The sequence below is a fragment of the Lucilia sericata genome, unplaced genomic scaffold, assembly GCF_015586225.1.
Source record: "Lucilia sericata isolate MDLA Ls3-8-SP2 unplaced genomic scaffold, ASM1558622v1 Contig000084F_arrow, whole genome shotgun sequence".
NCBI classification, from domain to species: domain Eukaryota; kingdom Metazoa; phylum Arthropoda; class Insecta; order Diptera; family Calliphoridae; genus Lucilia; species Lucilia sericata.
This window is the reverse complement of record NW_023994117.1, coordinates 120202-139134: the sequence shown is the minus strand read 5'-3', so window position 1 is coordinate 139134 and position 18933 is coordinate 120202. Positions and strand designations below refer to the sequence as shown.

The window sequence follows — 18933 nt, the reverse complement described above, 5'->3', positions numbered from 1 at the left end:
TGTTTTCACAAGTACCAAATGATGCTGTATGTTGTTGTTGTTGTTAGATCTGAGCTGGAGAACAACTCTCGCGTCTTACTTTAAAAGGATGGTCAAGCTTGTGTTTGTTGCCAAGCTTTCGACAGACTTGCGTCTCACTCACTCCAAGTTATGCCTTGTTTGCATTAAACACGTGCTTTCGTCTTACCTCAGACTGAGGTTATGTGTTTAATTGATAGAGAACATATAATACTTAGGATATAACCTGTTAGAGATCATCATCACATAGATACATACATACATACATACATACATACATACATACATACATACATACATACATACATACATACATACATACATACATACATACATACATACATACATACATACATACATACATAGAATTTGGAGGAGTGAAATGACTTCGGGATTTTTTGACTTGCGGTTTGACTAGGTAACTACAAGGTACTAAGGGAGTTAGTGTTCCACAGGATTCGTCCTGTACAGACCATTGTTGAGATTCCTTGGGTTGTTTTTTGAAATCACAGACTCTGGGTATTATACTTATGTTGTGAATGTGTTGATATCTCAAGGAAAGGATGCAGAATGATTCAGTGAGCCATGAATGTGTCAGATAAATGTTTCCATGAGTTTATCGGATGAATGGTTTGTGTGATGGCTTGAATGGTGATGAATGTAAATGTTCCTTCTTTGTCTGGGTATATTTCGGCGTTTACTCTGTTTACACCCGACCAACAGCAATGTGTGTGGATATCTTGTCTTATAAATGGAGTTTGAAAGAACAGAAGCCATCCAACCAATGTGGTTGAGTATTTTGTCGTGCAAAGTATCAGATATGGTCTGAAGATTGCAGGACATTCCGCAACGGGACAGCAAATGGTCAGAGATTAAATTGCTAGAGTACTTTAGCAAAGTGCTTTTACATGGACTCTTTGTGACTTGCACACAGAGGAAAAAAGAAATATACATATGCCTGGTACCAAATTTACATCAAAATGTTTATAATTTTTCAATAACATTCGATGCCAAATTATATACATACGTACGACAACACTATGTAATGTTGACAAATCAACGTTGCCAACATTGCAACAATTTGTTATCGAAATCTAAATTTTATACACACCCGTTGTCTAAATATTAACAAACGTGGTAAGCTCTCTATTGGCAACGGATTGTTTGTCAATAGTGAGCTTACCACGTTTGTTAACGTTTAGACAACGGATGTGTATAAAAATTAGATTTCGACAATGAATTGTTGCAGTGTTGTCAACATTACATATATGTGTATATAGTGTTGTCGTACGTACACATGTATATACTTTGACAAAGGATGTTATTGAAAAAAATTATAAACAGTTTGGTGTCAATTTGGTACCTGGCGTGTATATTTCTTTTTCCCGCTGTGCATGTTCTTTGCAAGTCACAAAGGGGTGGTGGTGAGTCTTAGGCCTTTAGTTATTGGATCTTTTCTATAGCAATTGATACAAATTCTTTTTGGATTTTCTTGAAAATATTTAAATGGTTTTAAATTAGAAACATTTTAGAAATATGAAATCCTTGATTTTAACATTAGCTGCTTTTGATCCATGCCTGCTTAATAAACATTCATCTCATCAGAATTTTCCATAATCAGTTTTTTACCAATATGAGACCAGTTTTGAGGTACATACCTAAATTTCCTTTCAGTTACGCAAAGATGTGGTTCCAAAGACAGCAGAAAATTTCCGTGTCCTATGTACGGGTAAAAAAGGTTATGGATTCAAAGGTTGCACTTTCCATCGTGTCATACCGAATTTTATGTGTCAAGGTGGCGACTTTACAAAGAACGATGGTACCGGGGGCAAATCAATCTATGGCACTACATTTAAGGATGAGAATTTTAAACTAAAACATACTGGTCCCGGCATTCTATCCATGGCCAATGCAGGTCCTAATACTAATGGTTCGCAATTTTTCATTTGCACCGTAAAAACACCTTGGCTAGATGGACTACATGTAGTGTTTGGTCAAGTTATACAAGGTATGGATGTTGTTAAGAAAATCGAATCTTATGGTTGTCCCGAAGGACGTCCCATGAAACATATTGTTATTGAGGATTGTGGTGAATTGAAATAGATTAAGTTGTTATGGTGGTAATTACTGAAAATGAAAATAGTTATAGTTGTTGCAAAAAATGGGCCATAATTGCAGGAATTTTAATTTTGAATAAAAATTTCTACACAGAAAAAATTATTTTTAAAAAATTTTCAATTAAACGATTAATCAAAAATTTTAAAAGGGTTCAATTCATTTTGTATTTGATTCATAAAAATGTATAATCAAATACGTATTTAACAACAACAAAAATAGAAAAAAATAAAAATTTTGTGTACGAAATCAATTATAAGTAGTAATTGAATATACAATTTTTGTTATAGGTTGAACTTCAAAAAATAAAATAATTGAAAACGAGGTTTTGGTAATTGAAATCGTTTTTCAGTTTTTTCTGTGTAGAATAAAATATATTTATGGTTAAGTATTGTAGGCAATAAAGAAAGTTTCAGATATTTAAAGTTGTTGGTTTATTTTTGCACTTTTTTAAATATTTATTTACAGCTGCGCGCTGATATTGTGCCTAAAACTGCGGAGAATTTTAGAGCCCTTTGTACTGGCGAAAAGGGTTACGGCTATAAGGGTTCAACGTTTCATCGGGTCATACCCAATTTCATGTGCCAGGGCGGAGACTTTACGGCGCACAATGGCACTGGTGGAAAATCGATTTATGGCAATAAATTTGATGATGAAAATTTAATTTTAAAACATACGGAACCAGGTATTTTGTCTATGGCCAATGCTGGCCCAAATACAAATGGCTCACAGTTTTTCATCACCACTGTTAAAACTTCCTGGTTGGATAATCGTCATGTTGTATTTGGTAAAGTGGTCGAAGGTATGGATATTGTTAAGAAAATTGAAGCAATGGGTAGTCAATCGGGTAAGACTGGCAAGACAATTGTTATCAGTGATTCTGGACAACTTCAACATTAAAGATTTTTTTGAATAAAAAAAAAAAAAAAACAATTAGTTTATAACTTTATCTACTTATTTCTTTATAAAAATCTTAATTATTAAGGTAATTTATTGAAATCAGCTACTTTCATTATCTTCCATTGGTTTTTTATTATCCTGGGTTTTAGGCATTAGAAAACCCAAACAACCTGCTAATATTAAAGCTGTTGAGGAACTGTATAAAGCAGCTTCACAATGAGTTTCTATTAAGGCACCCATTACATTACTTCCGGTAACACTACCAATGCGTCCCAGCATTAATGAAATACACACTGCCATGGCTCTGAAAATGTAATTGAGAAGATATACATAATTCAAATTATTTTCTCTTTCTCTTCCATATAATTTAAGAAATTTCTTTTAAAATCATATTTCAGAATATTTCTTTGGTCAATATCATATAATTTGTATGTCATTGACTCTAAGCGGATTAGCTTGGGTGTTTTCAAACAGTAATTGTATATTTAGTTTTATTAGCTAAATTACTTGGGTTCATTAGTTCACCACCTCTGCTACTGTTCCATTATATTTATAACTGTAGTTTAAAATTTTAGTTTGACTGCTAATTTTATAGATTATGCGATTAGCCGCAATTCGTTTTGTAAACTATAAAACTAATAATTCAGAGTCCTTGACTAATGTAGCAATACATTTTGTTCCCAATAAACATTTTCGTGTTTTTTAAAATTATAATAACACTAGCTATACCCAGTGTGCTTCGCTACCCTCATCGTAATGAAATAAAATAAATATCATTATTGTAAATGTATATATATCTGCAATATCAAAAATTCCCCTTTTAGAGAACTCTTTGATCTTATGATTCTAGTCTCAATATTACAGAAAATTTAAAAAAAAAAACAGTTGAAGAACGAAAAAGTACCAGACAGTGCCATTTTATATATTTTCATTAAATCAGGATGACGCATGTTTAATTTTCAACCAGAAACCAAAAAAATCGCATAAAGATTTTTATACAATCAGGAAGCTACATGTCCAATTTTATGTTTTTAGGTTCAATATTATAGAAAATTCGAAAAGTATTAGTAAAAGAACAAAAAGTACCAGAGTATCCTTTTTCAATTTTCGTTCAATTGGGATACTGCGTGTTTAATTTTATGTTTATATATTCAATATTTTAGAAAGCTCTAAAAGTACCAATACCAGTGAAGTACGAAAAAGTACCAAAAAACCTATTTTATTTAATTTCATGTTCCTAAGTTCAATATTATAGAAAATTCAAAAAGTACCAGAAAATATTCCAGTTTAAATTTTCATTCACTCAAGTCCCTGATTGCTTTTATAGATTCTAATTAACTCCGGGCTTCACATGCTTAATTTCATGTTTCTAGGATCAATATTATAAAAAACACAGAAAGTACCTTTTGAAGAACGAAAAAATACCAAAAAGTGCCCTTTTATAGGTTCTCACTTAATCCAGGCTCTAAACGCTTAATTTCATGTTTCTAGGTTCAATATTATAGAAAATTCAAAACGTACCTTTTAAAGAACGAAAAAGTACCAAAAAGTCCCCTTTTATAGGTCCTCACTTAATCCGGGCTCTACATGCTTAATTTCACGTTTCTAGGTTCAATATTATACAAAAATCCAAAAAGTACCTTTTGAAGAAAGAAAAAGTTCCAAAAAGTCCCCTTTATATGTTCTCACTTAATCCAGGCTCTACATACTTAATTTCATGTTTCTAGGTTCAATATTATAAAAAATTCAAAAAGTACCTTTTGATGAACGAAAAGTCCCCTTTTATAGATTCTCATTTACTCCGGGCTTTACATGCTTAATTTCATGTTTCTAGGTTAAATTTTATAAAAAACTCAAAAAGTACCAGTCGAAGGACGAAAAAGTACCAAAAGTCCCCTTTTATAGGTTCTCACTTAATCCAGGCTCTACATAGTTAATTTCATGTTAATTTCTTATAGAAAACTCAAAAAGTAACTTTTGTAGAACGAAAAAGTACCAAAAAGTCCGCTTTTATAGATTCTCATTTACTACGGGCTCTACATGCTTAATTTCATGTTTCTAGGTTCAATATTATAGAAAATTCAAAAAGTACCAGTCGAAGTACGAAAAAGTACCAAAAAGTCCCCTTTTATAGATTCTCACTTACTCCGTGCTCTACATGCTTAATTTCATGCTTCTAGGTTTAATTTTAAAGAAAACTCAACAAAATACCTGTGTAGAACGAAAAAGTACCTAAAAGTCCCATTATTATTAATTTCATGTTTCGATTTCAATATCAAAGAAAACTCAAAAAGTACCAGATGGAGAATGAAAAAGTACCAAAAAATATCACTTGGTACCGGGGTTCCAAATAACCTCATTAGCATATTTAGTGTTTCTAAATCTAAAAATTTTATCTAAACTGGATCATTGTGTTTGAATAAAATCAAATTTCCCGTTTTTACCCCTTTTGGTACTTTTTTTCTACCCATTAACGAAATAAAAATTATATTCCAAAATGTTGCAACATCGTAGTGGGAGCCCGCTATTATGTATTTATATGTATAAGTTAATAAACCAAAATCAATGTTTTATGAAAAAAGTACCAAAAATAGGTACAATTTTCACCCCTTAAACATCCGAATAACCAAAAAGTACTAAATTTATATTTTTATTTTTTCGTCAAGTTATGAAGGAGTCAAAAATATTGTTTGAATGTTCACTGGTTTAAAAGATACATGGGGTGCAAAAAAAGTACCAAAATACAGTTTTTATCCGTTTATTCCCTAAAGGGGCCGAAATTGAAAAAAGTACCAGACACCTGTCCGCTTATTTTTTAAATGAACGACGATAAGCTTTAAACTATTTTTGTATCTTTTCTAGTTTAGGAGATATGAGGTTACCGATTTTACCCGTTTTTACCCTTTTTTACCCCCTAAACATTCGAATTTCCAAAAATCCCGTCTTAGTGGATCTATTTGGTGGGAGACCAACCCCCTGTCCAAATTTCAGCTCTTTAGCTTTAACCGTTTAGGCTGTGCGATGATGAATCAGTCAATCAGTCAGTCAATCAGTCAGTCAGTCAGTCAGTAACGTTAGAATTTTATATATATAGATTAACTATAGCCAACAAAATAAATGAGTGTATTATGATAAGAAATCTAACATACAAACCTTAAATTTGTGGGATAAATATCAACTACAATTGTATTCATGACACTAGTGCCTAAACCACAACACAACGTAATGACCAGCATATAAATCGCTACCAAGGGAATGCTGATTAACAAACTCAGAATGCCAAAAAGACCACAAGTTGCTAGAATTGTAACTACACAAAAACAATTGTTGAAATTATAATTTATATTTTAAAAATTAGAAAAAATAAACTTACATAAAATTGGAGTACGTTTGAATTTTTTATTGGCAAAAATCACACATATCAGCAGAAATATATAGATGAATTCCAATGTAATTGTATGTCTGTAGGTGGATATTTCCAATTTGGTTGTACACATTTTATCATTCTGAAATTATAATAAGAACATATTTGTTATAGGATATTAAAGGTTAGATTGATAGGAGGGAGGATGTATACTACATCAAATCAGATGAAATACACCTATATATATTTGTTGGTAAAACAAAATCCTTATACTCATTTTTCTGGATGTAATTCCTAAGAGTTTTCCAATCAGTGTTCGTGGGGGATGTTATATCTGGAATAACATTACTCTCATGAAATTTGGATCTAGTTTTGACGAAAGCCCGACAATGCCAAAGAAAGTGTTCACTGTCCTTTCTACATGCTCTACATTTGTCTGAATTCGCATGTTTTGTATGTCCACTCAGAAAACGTACCCTCATACTAACCTAAGAGTTGCTCATTTTGAGGAGGGTTATTGTCCTGCTCTCGTTAACCATCGTATAACCACCGTTTCATTATACGAAGAGTCCTTATGGGATTCTCTCAACATGGCGTCTGTCAGGTTAACCACCTCGAGCTCCCTTACCTTTAAAGCTAGTACATTCGCTCTTTCTTTGCCAACTACTCCCGAGTGTTCTGGTACCTATATGATGTAAACCTTAACGTCTGGTTGTCGGTAAATATCTTAATTTTATGCATTTTACAATTTCGTTATTGCTCGGACTTCTGTCTGGAAGCTAAATAAAATTATAGTAAGGTAGAGGGTAGTATATTTCAGTCCTCAAATTTAGATCCATTCGTGTAGCAATGGATTTCTAATATTCCTCTAGACCACGACATTCTATATGTGATCAGTGTTTTAAAGTGCGCGAAATATTAAGTGTCTGGTATGCTATCGAACATGTCAGATGATTGTTTATAACCTTCCAATGTGTTCAGTATACATAGACAACGTGTTCTTAAACGCTTTTAATCAGTTTGCCTAAAGTTACGAGCTGTTCGGCTGTAAGTCCTAATGGTGCATCATTGAAACATATATAAGATATGAATATATATTTCAATGGTAGGAATATCTAGCAACGTTTCCAGTGTTTTGGTTGAGGTAAGGAACCACTTATAGCCAAGCAGAATGTACGATAAACTTCCAGTATTAGTTTGATGTTACACTTTTAGTCACCGTTATCTTTTTGCCCAGGAAGTGGGGTTTAATATACTTGTGAAAAGACAGATTTCCCTCTTCGCCGAGATTAACATTGAGACCTGTCGGTTGAGCCCAGCTCATGGCTGTATTCAGAGTCTATTCAGCTCTTCTAGACAAATCGTTTAGATCCTTTCATAGAAGTATTATGACATCGTCTGCATAGCAGACTGGTCTACTTCTACCAGACAGATTCGTAAAGGCGACAAAATTTCACCTTGTGGTGTACCGCGAAACACAGTTTTCCTAATAGTTATATCGTTCATCTCGCAGCGTATCCATTTGTTCACTAGCATATAGTTAATACAGCTACGGAGCACCCGGTCAACATAAAACTGATTTGAGGTCTTTGCTTTTATTCAAGGCTTTAAGTAGGAAGGACGTAATTCTTATCGGTCGATAGAACATTGGTTTCGCATAACTTGGTTTTCCAGATTTGGGTATAATATCCCGCCATTTAATTGGAGTAAATGCGAATTTTAAGCATGCAGTGAAAATCTTTGCCAGATGAACTAAAACTATTCCTGCCTCCATCTGCAAAAGTTTCATCTGGTCCTGTGGCTTATGGGGTGATTGCCTCCTTAACCATGGGCCATAGCTGTTGTAATAGCTGTGCTAGCGATCCCATAAGGTAGAAAAGTATTTTTGGGAGTTTCAATGTCTCCTACATCATCGATCGCAAATTCCGTTTGGACATATGTCAATTTAATCTGATAATCCTCCGATGATTTACAAGTCTTCTCGAGAATTTTCTTTCGCATCCAGCTTTGTCAATCCGACCATACTACGGTCCTATTGGCAGATGTGGTATGGTCCACATTATAACTTTTCCAAGTAGTTCAACTAACATCGACGGAACAACGAATTCCTGAAAGCTCAGCCATGTGTCCAAAAATGTAGTATTCACTACGACCAACAATCCTTTAGCAAACATACAATATTATTATGCGGTTAAGATTCCCAAATGGAATGTGAACCGCCAAAGAAAAACAATAATGACTGAGGCATAAAGAAAGTTATACCACAGGTTTCATAAGCAAGGTCATGTCTTGACCAGGGACTATTGCAGTTACACTAAATTTTCTAACAAAACACAGACCACAGGGCTTCTGAGAAAAAAGGGGGCAGTTCAGGAAATTACAAGTTTTGGCAGATGAAAACGGTCATAGTCTTTTGACCCTGCTAAACTGTTAAAACCGATACGCCTAAGAAGGCAATATATGATAAAATTGTTGAAGCCAGGTCCAACAACCCATAAGTATAATTTGAAGAATTTCACAGTGGTACCACGAAAGAAGTTATACTCAAGTAGGGTCCAGGAAATGTGGCAATAGCCACAAAGAGTATAATGTGCACTAAGTTTATCACTGACATCCAAAACTTATACTTTAGACATAAGCAGTAACAGAGGATTAGATCTCTGAGAAGTAATAACAGAGGATTAGACCTCTGAGGCCCAAGAATAATAAAGTGGGATTTATTAATTGCGGTGGGCTTGTTGGTAGTTTCTTTCAGTCCGGAGGTCTATTCTTATCAGAGGAACGAACAACCGGTCCAATAGCCTAGGCGTATTTCTCATGATCTAATGTAATAACAAACATTATCATTTTAAACTAACGGAATGAAAAGATTTCTGGATGATGGAAAATTAATTAAAAGTTATTAAAATGTATACTTAATTAGAAAAAACTTACCTGATTAACATCTAAACTATTTGGTATGGAAAAATTCGAGGATTGAGTAAATCTTAAAATATCACAAAGGCATAAAGGTTCATCATAGTGTTGTGTATACAACATGGCATTGTTAAGTATATAGGGAAACCACATGTAAACTCCATGGGCAGTAAAGAATATGATAAATTGTATAACGGCCGCCAAGCAAGTTTTACGAATATGCTGTCTCATAAATAATGGAGCTGTTTGATCCCATATTAGCTTTAGCATTGACGAAGCTGATTTGGGATTATCAATACCTTGTTTGCGTATGGGTGTATCCAAATCGGGCAATAGAGTGGTAATCTAATTGAAGATGAAAAAGTGTAAGAAATCAAATTACTAAAAGTATTATTATTTTTACCGTAAATTGGTCGTTTTTTAGATTTTTATTTCCATGAGTATTTTTACGATGTATTTCCTTTAAAACATCTAAAGATTCTTGTGTTCTATTGACGCCCAACAGATATTTAGGACTTTCAGGTAAGTATCCTAAAAATATGCAGCAACCAAGTCCAGATACGCCACACATAAGAAAATACAAACGCCAGGGTTTATAAACAATCGGCAAGAATGGTATATCAAATTCCCATTCTTGATTAATAAAAAGCCAGGCAATAATTGGAAAAAATACAGCACTGAACGCACTCATTAAAGCTCCACATAGTATGGCTTTATTGCGATCCTTTTGACTATGGAATTCGCCTAAATAAGCGAAAATAGTAGCAGAACCGGCTGATATTCTGGAATAATGAAATAATACACACAATTGAAACAATTCACAGTTCCAAATTTAAAATCACAAATACTTACAATATTCCATTTATAAAGCGCAATATTGCCATCATTACGAAATTGAAGGAGAAACTCGATACAAATGTCACTAAAAAAGCTAAAAACAATGTGGGTCTCATTGTCCTCTTGCGACCTTTGGTATCAGCCAAAAATCCCCATAAATGGGAACTAAAGATGATGCCTAAAAAGCACACTGCACCTAAGATACCTTGCTCCTGATAAGACAAATTCAAATCACAAGCCACAACTGGCAAAGCAAAACTAACTCCCACCGATTCCAATATCACATTATTCAATACAAGACCCGAAAATACTATAAGTTTAATATTAAATTTTCCAAAATCTGCAAATAACAGAGAATTCGTTTTAGTTCGGTTTCACTTATTAGTTTAAATTCATTTTATTTACGTGTCTTTTCCAAAGCTTCATCAATGGTGGCCGTTGTAATTGGTTCCGATTGTTTTGCCATATTAATGATTCTTTTAAAAATACTATAAACGTAACACGAGTATTTATTTAATCCATCCAGATGTCTGTGATTGAGTATTATTTTCTAAATGCACGATATTTTCAAACATTTATACTAGCAGACCCGTTAATATGTATGGTGGCTGTTGTATGTTATCACAATTTTCAGAGACCATTGTTTCAAGATGTGGTATTGTCTTAAATTATCTTCGCTATATATTTATATCTAATTCCTAAGTAAATATCTAATGTTCGTACGTTCGCTTGTTTAACTACAAACAATAAATTGTAATAAACTTTATTTATTTACTTTTACTTTATATCGAATTTAAATACAACTTTCTTCTGGCGTAAGTAGTCACTAATTTGACTTTTACGAGAGACGTTAAATGAACGTTAATCTATTACAAAAATAGAATTGAGAGTAAAGTGTGCTGTCTGATGCCTTAACTTATTATCTCTTAAGATTGACTATTGTTAACACTTAGATAACTTTTTTAACTTAATGCAAAGTGACTATGACTTTAGAATACTTCTTGGGAAAAATAGGGGTCAAAATGTAAGATTTTGATATACAACTTATGTCACTTTCGTTTCCTATAGCTGTCATACCCATTAACCATCGGAAAGTGATGAGGTTTTAAACCTTACATTGCACACATTAATCTGGTGGAAACCAAATCACATCTGTCTGAAACTTGTCTTGTCCTTTGCAGTTAATCACTCTGAAATATGATCGCAGCAGTCATGTACGTTAACCGAATCTAAGTCCAACCCCAGTGGCAAGATACCATGATGAACTTTCCCCATCTTGGTGTTATATCAATATCTCTAGTCTACCGTTACTATAAACTGGTGACGATTAAATATATCCTCGGTCTTTCACATAATCTAGTACCACAGGAACCGGTAACCTACAAGACAGATTTTCGGACTTTGTCTTGTGCCGGTTATTGGTTGAGACCCAAATTCGAAGTGAATTTTGGTTAAAAGACTGATACACGGTAAAATCTATAATTCTGGCGAGACTATGGATGGAAGCGTTGGAATTGAGTTCGTGTCAAGTGTATATGATACGGGATGGATGTAGGGATATGCGGTTCTTACCAATCCATATACCCACAGTGAGTGTGTCGGATGAATGAGAAGTGCAAGGAGATGGATGTAATGTATCTTATACAAGTTTTGAATTTTCCTTCATATTTCGGGCATGTGCAAGGTTTATGATAAGATAGCTTGAGTAATTGAGCAAAATGTTTGTACATGGACTGGCAGCACCATGTGTAAGATACACAAACGGACAGTGGTGAGTCGTCTAATCAGCTACCCTGTGGTTGTAAAAGTACCGCCGTGAAATAAGGCCAATACGGCGGGTGTTCACGTAAAGCATTTCGTATTTTTACCTCCATCAAGCTTTGTTAAGACCTAATTCAGAATACCAACATGAGAATACTGCCCTGTAAAAACATCTGAGAAAAAAATCTAAGAACGTCGACAATTAGCTTCTTTCTGTCAAATTGATTTTCGTCCCAGGACACAATGGCATTTGGGAATATAAAATTGCCAATGAATGTGCAACTAACGGATCGTTCTCGGGCAAAACTGTTTTGAAGAAGACTAAGAATCGGAAATCGAAAATGCTGTAGACGGTCTTTAACGGCAAATGAGTTTGATAGAAATTTGTTAAGGTTTCTTATTGGCATACTTATAGGACTCTGCATGAGGGTAAGAAAGATGAATTGGTACAAAACCTTTTATGCGACTGCCCTGATCTACAAGAGCACGGACTCTGATATTTGGCCACAAGCCTATTCTCTGGACTAACAAGTTACACAAATTTGTTAGAAGTATCGGTAGCTAGGACAAATTTAATAGAAAGACCTCCAAATTAGGGAGGAATAATAAATATAAGGGTATCACAATGGAAAATTTTTAACATACACCAGAGCAATAAATTTTCAACCAGAGTTAGCAGCTAGTGCGATTTAGTTATTGGAAACATCAAATGCTAAAAGCCACAAACTGATCCTTGCTGAGTGTAAAGAACCACCACTAACAACTAGTGGTGGTAGTCTGGTTAAAAACAGTAGGGTTGTCCTGACATTCGCAAAACGCCTTCTAGGACCATAGTCCATCTCCGTAAAGATCGCATCAAACTTGCGTTCAATCCTGAAAACGTTGATGGTGATCCAAGAAATAATCACTACTTTAAAGCAAGCCTTTACCTTGGATAGCAAGAATAGGATATATCACTTTATATTGGATGATTGTTCAACGATTTTTTTGCTTGATTCTTTCTGAAAACGCTTTTAATCTTGATAGGAATAGCTGAATACATGCAGCATTTTTACTCAAATTAATTCAAAATTTTTAATAATTCTTACGTATAATTTATATACCCACCATCAAAAAAGATGAGGGGTATATTGTTTTTGTCATTCCGTTTGTAACACATCGAAATATTCATCTAAGACCCATAAAAGTATATATATTCTGGATCCTTATTAAATTCTAAGACGATCTAGCCCTGTCCGTCCGTCTGTCTGTTGAAAACGGGCTCAAATTTTGCACAGACCTTTTATATTGATGCAGTTTGGTATTGAAAATGGGCAATATCGGTCCACGATTTCGCCTAGCCCCCATATAAGGTCCCCTTAAGTAAATGACTTTAACGCTCATAACTGTCTAAAAGAAGCATCTATAGCGATGAAATTCGACATGAACATATTCTATAGAAACCTAAATCGCTTTGTAAAATTTTATAAGGATCGGTCCATAATTGACCTACCCCCCATGTAAGGACCCCTTCTAAAAATGACTTTACCGCTCATAACTGTCTAATAGAAGCATCTATAGCAATGAAATTCGAAATGAACATGAACATCTTATAGGAACCTTAATATCATTGTTAAATTTTATAAGGATCGGTCCTTAATTGACCCTATCCCCCATATAAGGTCCCCTTCAGAAAATGATTTTAACGCTCATAACTGTCTAAAAGAAGCATCTATAGCGATGAAATTCGACATTAACATATTTTATAGGAACCTTAATATCATTGTTAAATTTTATAAGGATCGGTCCATAATTGACCCTATCCCCCATATAAGGTCCCCTTCAGAAAATGACTTTAACGCTCATAACTGTCCAAAAGAAGCTTCTATAGCGATGAAATTTGACATGAACATATTTTATAGGAACCTTAATATTTTTGTTTAATTTTGTAAGGATCGGACCAAATTAACCCTAAAATTTCTCTACCAAATTTTAGGAGGATTAGTGCATAATTGATCCTCTCGATATATGTATATGGTTTTGTTGTTTTGATAATAACAAAAGCATCGATTCTTTAATATCATAGTTTATTTATAAGGAAGCATTTCTTTTCGGCAATGATTTGATGGCGGGTATACATGATTCGGCACAGCCGTTACTTGTTTATTTTTAAATGTGTAAATAAGTAGTATATATATAAATAACTTAATTAATAATGAATTATAGATTTAATTAGATATTTTCATTGTCATTATTTGGCTTTTTATTATCCTGAGTTTTAGGCATTAGAAAACCCAAACATCCAGCCATTATCAATGCAAATGATGATGTATAAAATGCTAATTCACAATGAGTTTCTATTAAGGCACCCAATACATAGCTGCCCGATACACTGCCAATGCGACCCAGCATTAATGATATACAAACAGCCATAGCTCTGTAAATATATATTGATTATATTGAAAATTTTACAATTCCAAAGACATGACTTCTCAATTTGTCTACATACCTCAAATTTGTTGGATAAATATCTACAACAACTGCACTCATGACACTTGTAGCTAGACCAGAACACAACATTAGGGCGATCATATAAATCGCTATTAAAGGTATCTTGATTATCAAGCTGAGAATGCCGAAAATACCAGACAATGCTAGAATAACGACTGTAATATGGAAGTTACAATATAAGATTAGTTTATATTTGTATTAAATTTAAAAACTTACATAAAATGGGAGTACGATTGAATTTTTTGCTGGCAAAAATCACACATAACATCAAAGTCATATAAATTACCTCCAATGTGATCGTGTGTTTATAGGTAGATATTTCCAATTTTGTTGTGCAGGTGTTAACCAGCTAAAATTAAAAACAAATTAAAATGTTATTAAAGAAATTAACAATTTAATAACGATGCTAACCTCACTATCTAAACTATTAGCATTGGAAAAATTTACGGATTGGGTAACTCTTAAAATATCACAGAGACATAGAGGTTCCTCATATTGTTGTGTATATAACATGGTATTATTGAGAATATAAGGAAACCACATATAGATGCCATGAGCAGTAAAAAGTGTAATAAACTGTATTAGAGACGATAGGCAGGTCTTACGAATATGTTGTCTCATAAACAAGGGAGCGGTTTGGTCCCATATTAAGCGTAATATAGAAGTAATCGATTTCTTATCGCCCATAGACTTTCTGCGTAATGGTGTATCTAAATCAGGTAAAATTGTTGTAATCTATATTACATACAAGTAAAGGAATAAATAATTATATGTTTATTAATATATATTTTTTACCAAATCTTACCTTAAACTTATCGTCTTTAAGTTTTTTATTCCCCTTCGTATTTTTACGATGCATATTCTTTAAAATATCCAAAACTTCACTGGGCCTATTTAAACCCAATAAATATTTAGGACTTTCAGGCAAGTAGCCCAAAATAATACAACAAACAAGTCCAGAAAGACCACACACGATTATGTATAAACGCCAGGGTTTAAAGACAATCTGCAGAAATGGTATCTGCAGTTCCCAATCTTGATTAATGAAAAGCCATGCTATAATTGGTAGAAATATGGCGCTGAAAGCACTTATTAAAGCGGAACACATAATAGCTTTGTTGCGATTCTTTTGGGAATGGAATTCGCCCAAATAAGCAAAAATTGTAGCGGAACCAGCCGATATCCTAAAAGAGGAAAAATAATTATTAAAATGTTAAAAGATTTTGATATTAACATTATGCAAAATATGAAATATTATAAATTTGATTAATTCCATGAGTAAATAAATATTTGGACCTTTATGTGTATTTTTTCACAGTAGTATTTTTTATCATATGTTTTCAATTCAGGAAAAGTAAAATGTTTGTTTGTTTGCTCACATAAAGATTATAATGTATAATTATTTAATTGTTTATAGTTTTAACGCGATCGTGCCACTGTCAGATGAATGTGATTAAAATACTTATATTGCTTCTTCAAATGGAAAAAATATATATTTTGCTTGCATAAAGTATGTATGAGTCAAAGAAGGTGTTTCTCATCGTAAGATAAAATGCTCGCCTGATGAAGCACCTTGATGGTTATTTTGAACTTAAAATAGTAAGATGCGATAAAGAAAAGTTATTAGAACACATGTACCAATACCAATAATTCATACGCAAAGGTGTACTAAAGGGTGTCACATTGATAACTTGTCGTTTAAGTTATATGGGAAGCTCGCAATTTAGCGAGAATACTCGGAAATCATTTGGCTCTTTGCGATACCCTTAAAATTTATCCTTAATATTTTGGAACGTCTTGTTATTCTCAAGGTCCCCAAAAAACAGTCTGTCGCCTAATTCTAACAAATTCTATAACATTCGCCAGTGACATATCCCGTGGTTTGTGGTAAGATATTTCAGGCATGGAAAATTGAAATTTTGAAATAGTACTTGTAAGAGAAGAGTATTTTTCAGGTTTTAAAGCATGTACCGAACTAACTTTCCGTTAGACAATAGACTAGATTATAGAATACACTATAGACTAATTCATAGACTACACTATATAATAGACTATATACTAGACTATAGACTAGAGTATGGACTTGACTGTAGACAAGAGCATAGAGTAGACTATAGACTAGACTATAGACTAGACTATAGACTAGACTATAGACTAGACTATAGACTAGACTATAGACTAGACTATAGACTAGACTACAGACTAGACTATAGACTAGACTATAGACTAGACTACAGACTAGACTATAGACTAGACTATAGACTAGACTATAGACTAGACTATAGACTAGACTATAGACTAGACTATAGACTAGACTATAGACTAGACTATAGACTAGACTATAGACTAGACTATAGACTAGACTATAGACTAGACTATAGACTAGACTATAGACTAGACTATAGACTAGACTATAGACTAGACTAGACTAGACTATAGACTAGACTATAGACTACAACTGTTCTGTTGACTACTATGCGTACTATTTACCAAAAGTTTATAAGTTAGAAAAAGAACCGAAAGTATCGAAAAGTACTAAAGTACTGAATTTTCCATGCCTGGACTTTCTGCAGTAGCTGTCGTAACGTGATCTTATGAATTTCTATTAACAACTTTTACTAAGATATTTCAGTTTTCGATCTTGTAGAGCGGACATTCACATAAAAAGTTTTGCTCGATTCTTTCGGCTAAAACCTTTATGCATTCGCGATCTGATGAATTTCAATCAGGGGCCAGGATAATCAAGGACCTAGAAAGAAAGAACATTTTGGATATTCTTCTAGTGATAACAGTGGACCACTATTGACGATTTTTTAGTAGCAAATTCGTCGATAATGTTATTGGCTATTTGTTAATAATTTTATTTGCTCCGATACCTTCATGAATTTTATAAATAAATTCAATTGAGATACATTTCTATATTGATACGTTTGACGTTAGAGTCTTGATAAATGCAACACTGTCTACGTAAGTATATACATATGCATATGTTATTGGCTATTTAGTGGCGGTTCTAACAGGGAAACTTTTTTGGGAAACTTTTGATTTTGTGTATGGGGGAAAAAGAAGGTTTATATTTCGTTCTCTTTTTCTCACACACAAAATAAAAAGTTTCTCTGTTAAAACCGGCAATTAGTTCTCGAATGTTTCTCGCCGCCATATAATTACGTAAATGTCAGCCTGCCAGTGCAGACGTTAGGTAATTCGATGGAGATTAAGTCCCCATGTAGGTGACCAACGTTTTTCAGCACGAATATCACTTCAAATTAATATTGGAAATGTCATTTAAGTGATGCAAACATGAGACCAGAATTTTTGTTTTGATGTCAAAGTATGGGTACTTTTTACAACATAGAACATTTTACAATTCTGGTAGATTCATTAATTTTCTATTTTTCTTTTGAAGAAACATTCAAGAATTCTAGTAAAACTTTTCAAACACCAAAACACTGTTTTCCAATTAAGTCCACAATTGCATAATACTTACAAAATTCCATTTATAAATCTTAATACTGCTATCATTATGAAATTAAAGGAAAAACTCGATATGAGTGTAACCAAGAAAGCCAACAGCAAAGCAGGTCTCATAGTCTCCTTGCGTCCTTTGGTATCTGCTAAAAATCCCCATAAATGGGAACTGAAAATTATGCCCAAAAAGCACACTGCTCCCAAGATGCCTTGCTCTCGATAGGTTAAATCTAAATCACAGGCAATAACCGGCAAAGCAAAACTAATGCCCACCGATTCCAAAATCACATTATTCAATACCAGGCCCGAAAATATTATAAGTTGTATATTATATTTTCCATAATCTATAAAATAAAGAAAAATTTTTGAAATTTTAATTTCTTAAAGGTTATTAGAATATTTTGAATATTTACGTGTCTTTTCCAGAGCTTCATCAATGCTGGCAATTACAATAGGTTCATCTTCTATAGGCTTCTTTTCCATACTTCCCTCAATAGTGGCAATTGTGGTCAGTTCTGTGGGTTTTACCATGGTTATTGTTAAATTTTCGTAAATAGAGTTTTATACGTGTAAGAAGCAGTACAATTTTTTTAATCCACTTCTATCATTAATCCATTGTCAGACGTAAGTGAATGATCATTTCTTTCTAAATGCGCAAATTTCTTTTTAACTATTTATATCCGCAGACTTGTTTTAGTCTGTGTACTATTTTTGAATGTTTGTTATCATTACTGTTCTTATTTAGATGATGTTTAAATTATCTCTTTATATCAATATACATAATTCCTAAGCAAATAACATCTGCTGATCGTCTACACACGATATAGATTGTAATCAACTTAATTCATATTTACTTTTGACTGTACTTTTATCGAATTTAAATAAAACTTTCCTCTAGCGCACACAGGGAGTTAATTTTTGAAGTGTTATTATTTATGTATATTATGGGAATATTGTTGGAATTCTTTTTCATCATTGGTCCAGAAGATTAGAAATGTTTCATAGGTCAAAATTTTGACACCGAAATCTCAATACATTTGTTAATAGAAGTAAAGAAGTTCTTT

General features: G+C 33.3%; 4 protein-coding genes across 4 annotated transcripts; 2 read left to right on the top strand and 2 right to left on the bottom strand.

Annotated features, from left to right (window-relative positions):
* The first annotated feature begins 1675 nt into the window (after positions 1-1675).
* On the top strand, positions 1676-2322 carry LOC119599688 (peptidyl-prolyl cis-trans isomerase CYP19-2-like). Its single transcript, XM_037949571.1, has one exon. The coding sequence runs from the start codon at positions 1804-1806 to the stop codon at positions 2119-2121; it is 318 nt and encodes a 105-aa protein (XP_037805499.1). The 5' UTR covers positions 1676-1803; the 3' UTR covers positions 2122-2322.
* An 81-nt stretch (positions 2323-2403) lies between these two features.
* Positions 2404-3063, top strand: LOC119599676 (peptidyl-prolyl cis-trans isomerase-like). Its single transcript, XM_037949552.1, has one exon. It carries the CDS (start codon positions 2713-2715, stop codon positions 3031-3033), a length of 321 nt encoding a protein of 106 aa, XP_037805480.1. The 5' UTR covers positions 2404-2712; the 3' UTR covers positions 3034-3063.
* LOC119599675 (synaptic vesicle glycoprotein 2B-like) lies at positions 2993-10700 on the bottom strand. The gene is made up of 7 exons (XM_037949550.1): positions 10556-10700; positions 10166-10490; positions 9717-10095; positions 9332-9658; positions 6407-6539; positions 6187-6343; positions 2993-3337 (listed from the first exon to the last, which is right to left on the bottom strand). Exons 1-7 carry the CDS (start codon positions 10614-10616, stop codon positions 3133-3135), a joined length of 1587 nt encoding a protein of 528 aa, XP_037805478.1. The 5' UTR covers positions 10617-10700; the 3' UTR covers positions 2993-3132.
* Positions 10701-14122: 3422 nt separating this feature from the next.
* Positions 14123-18511, bottom strand: LOC119599648 (synaptic vesicle glycoprotein 2B-like). Its single transcript, XM_037949522.1, has 7 exons — positions 18283-18511; positions 17889-18213; positions 15207-15585; positions 14813-15136; positions 14618-14750; positions 14400-14556; positions 14123-14327 (listed from the first exon to the last, which is right to left on the bottom strand). Exons 1-7 carry the CDS (start codon positions 18398-18400, stop codon positions 14123-14125), a joined length of 1641 nt encoding a protein of 546 aa, XP_037805450.1. The 5' UTR covers positions 18401-18511.
* Between the last annotated feature and the right edge of the window lie 422 nt (positions 18512-18933).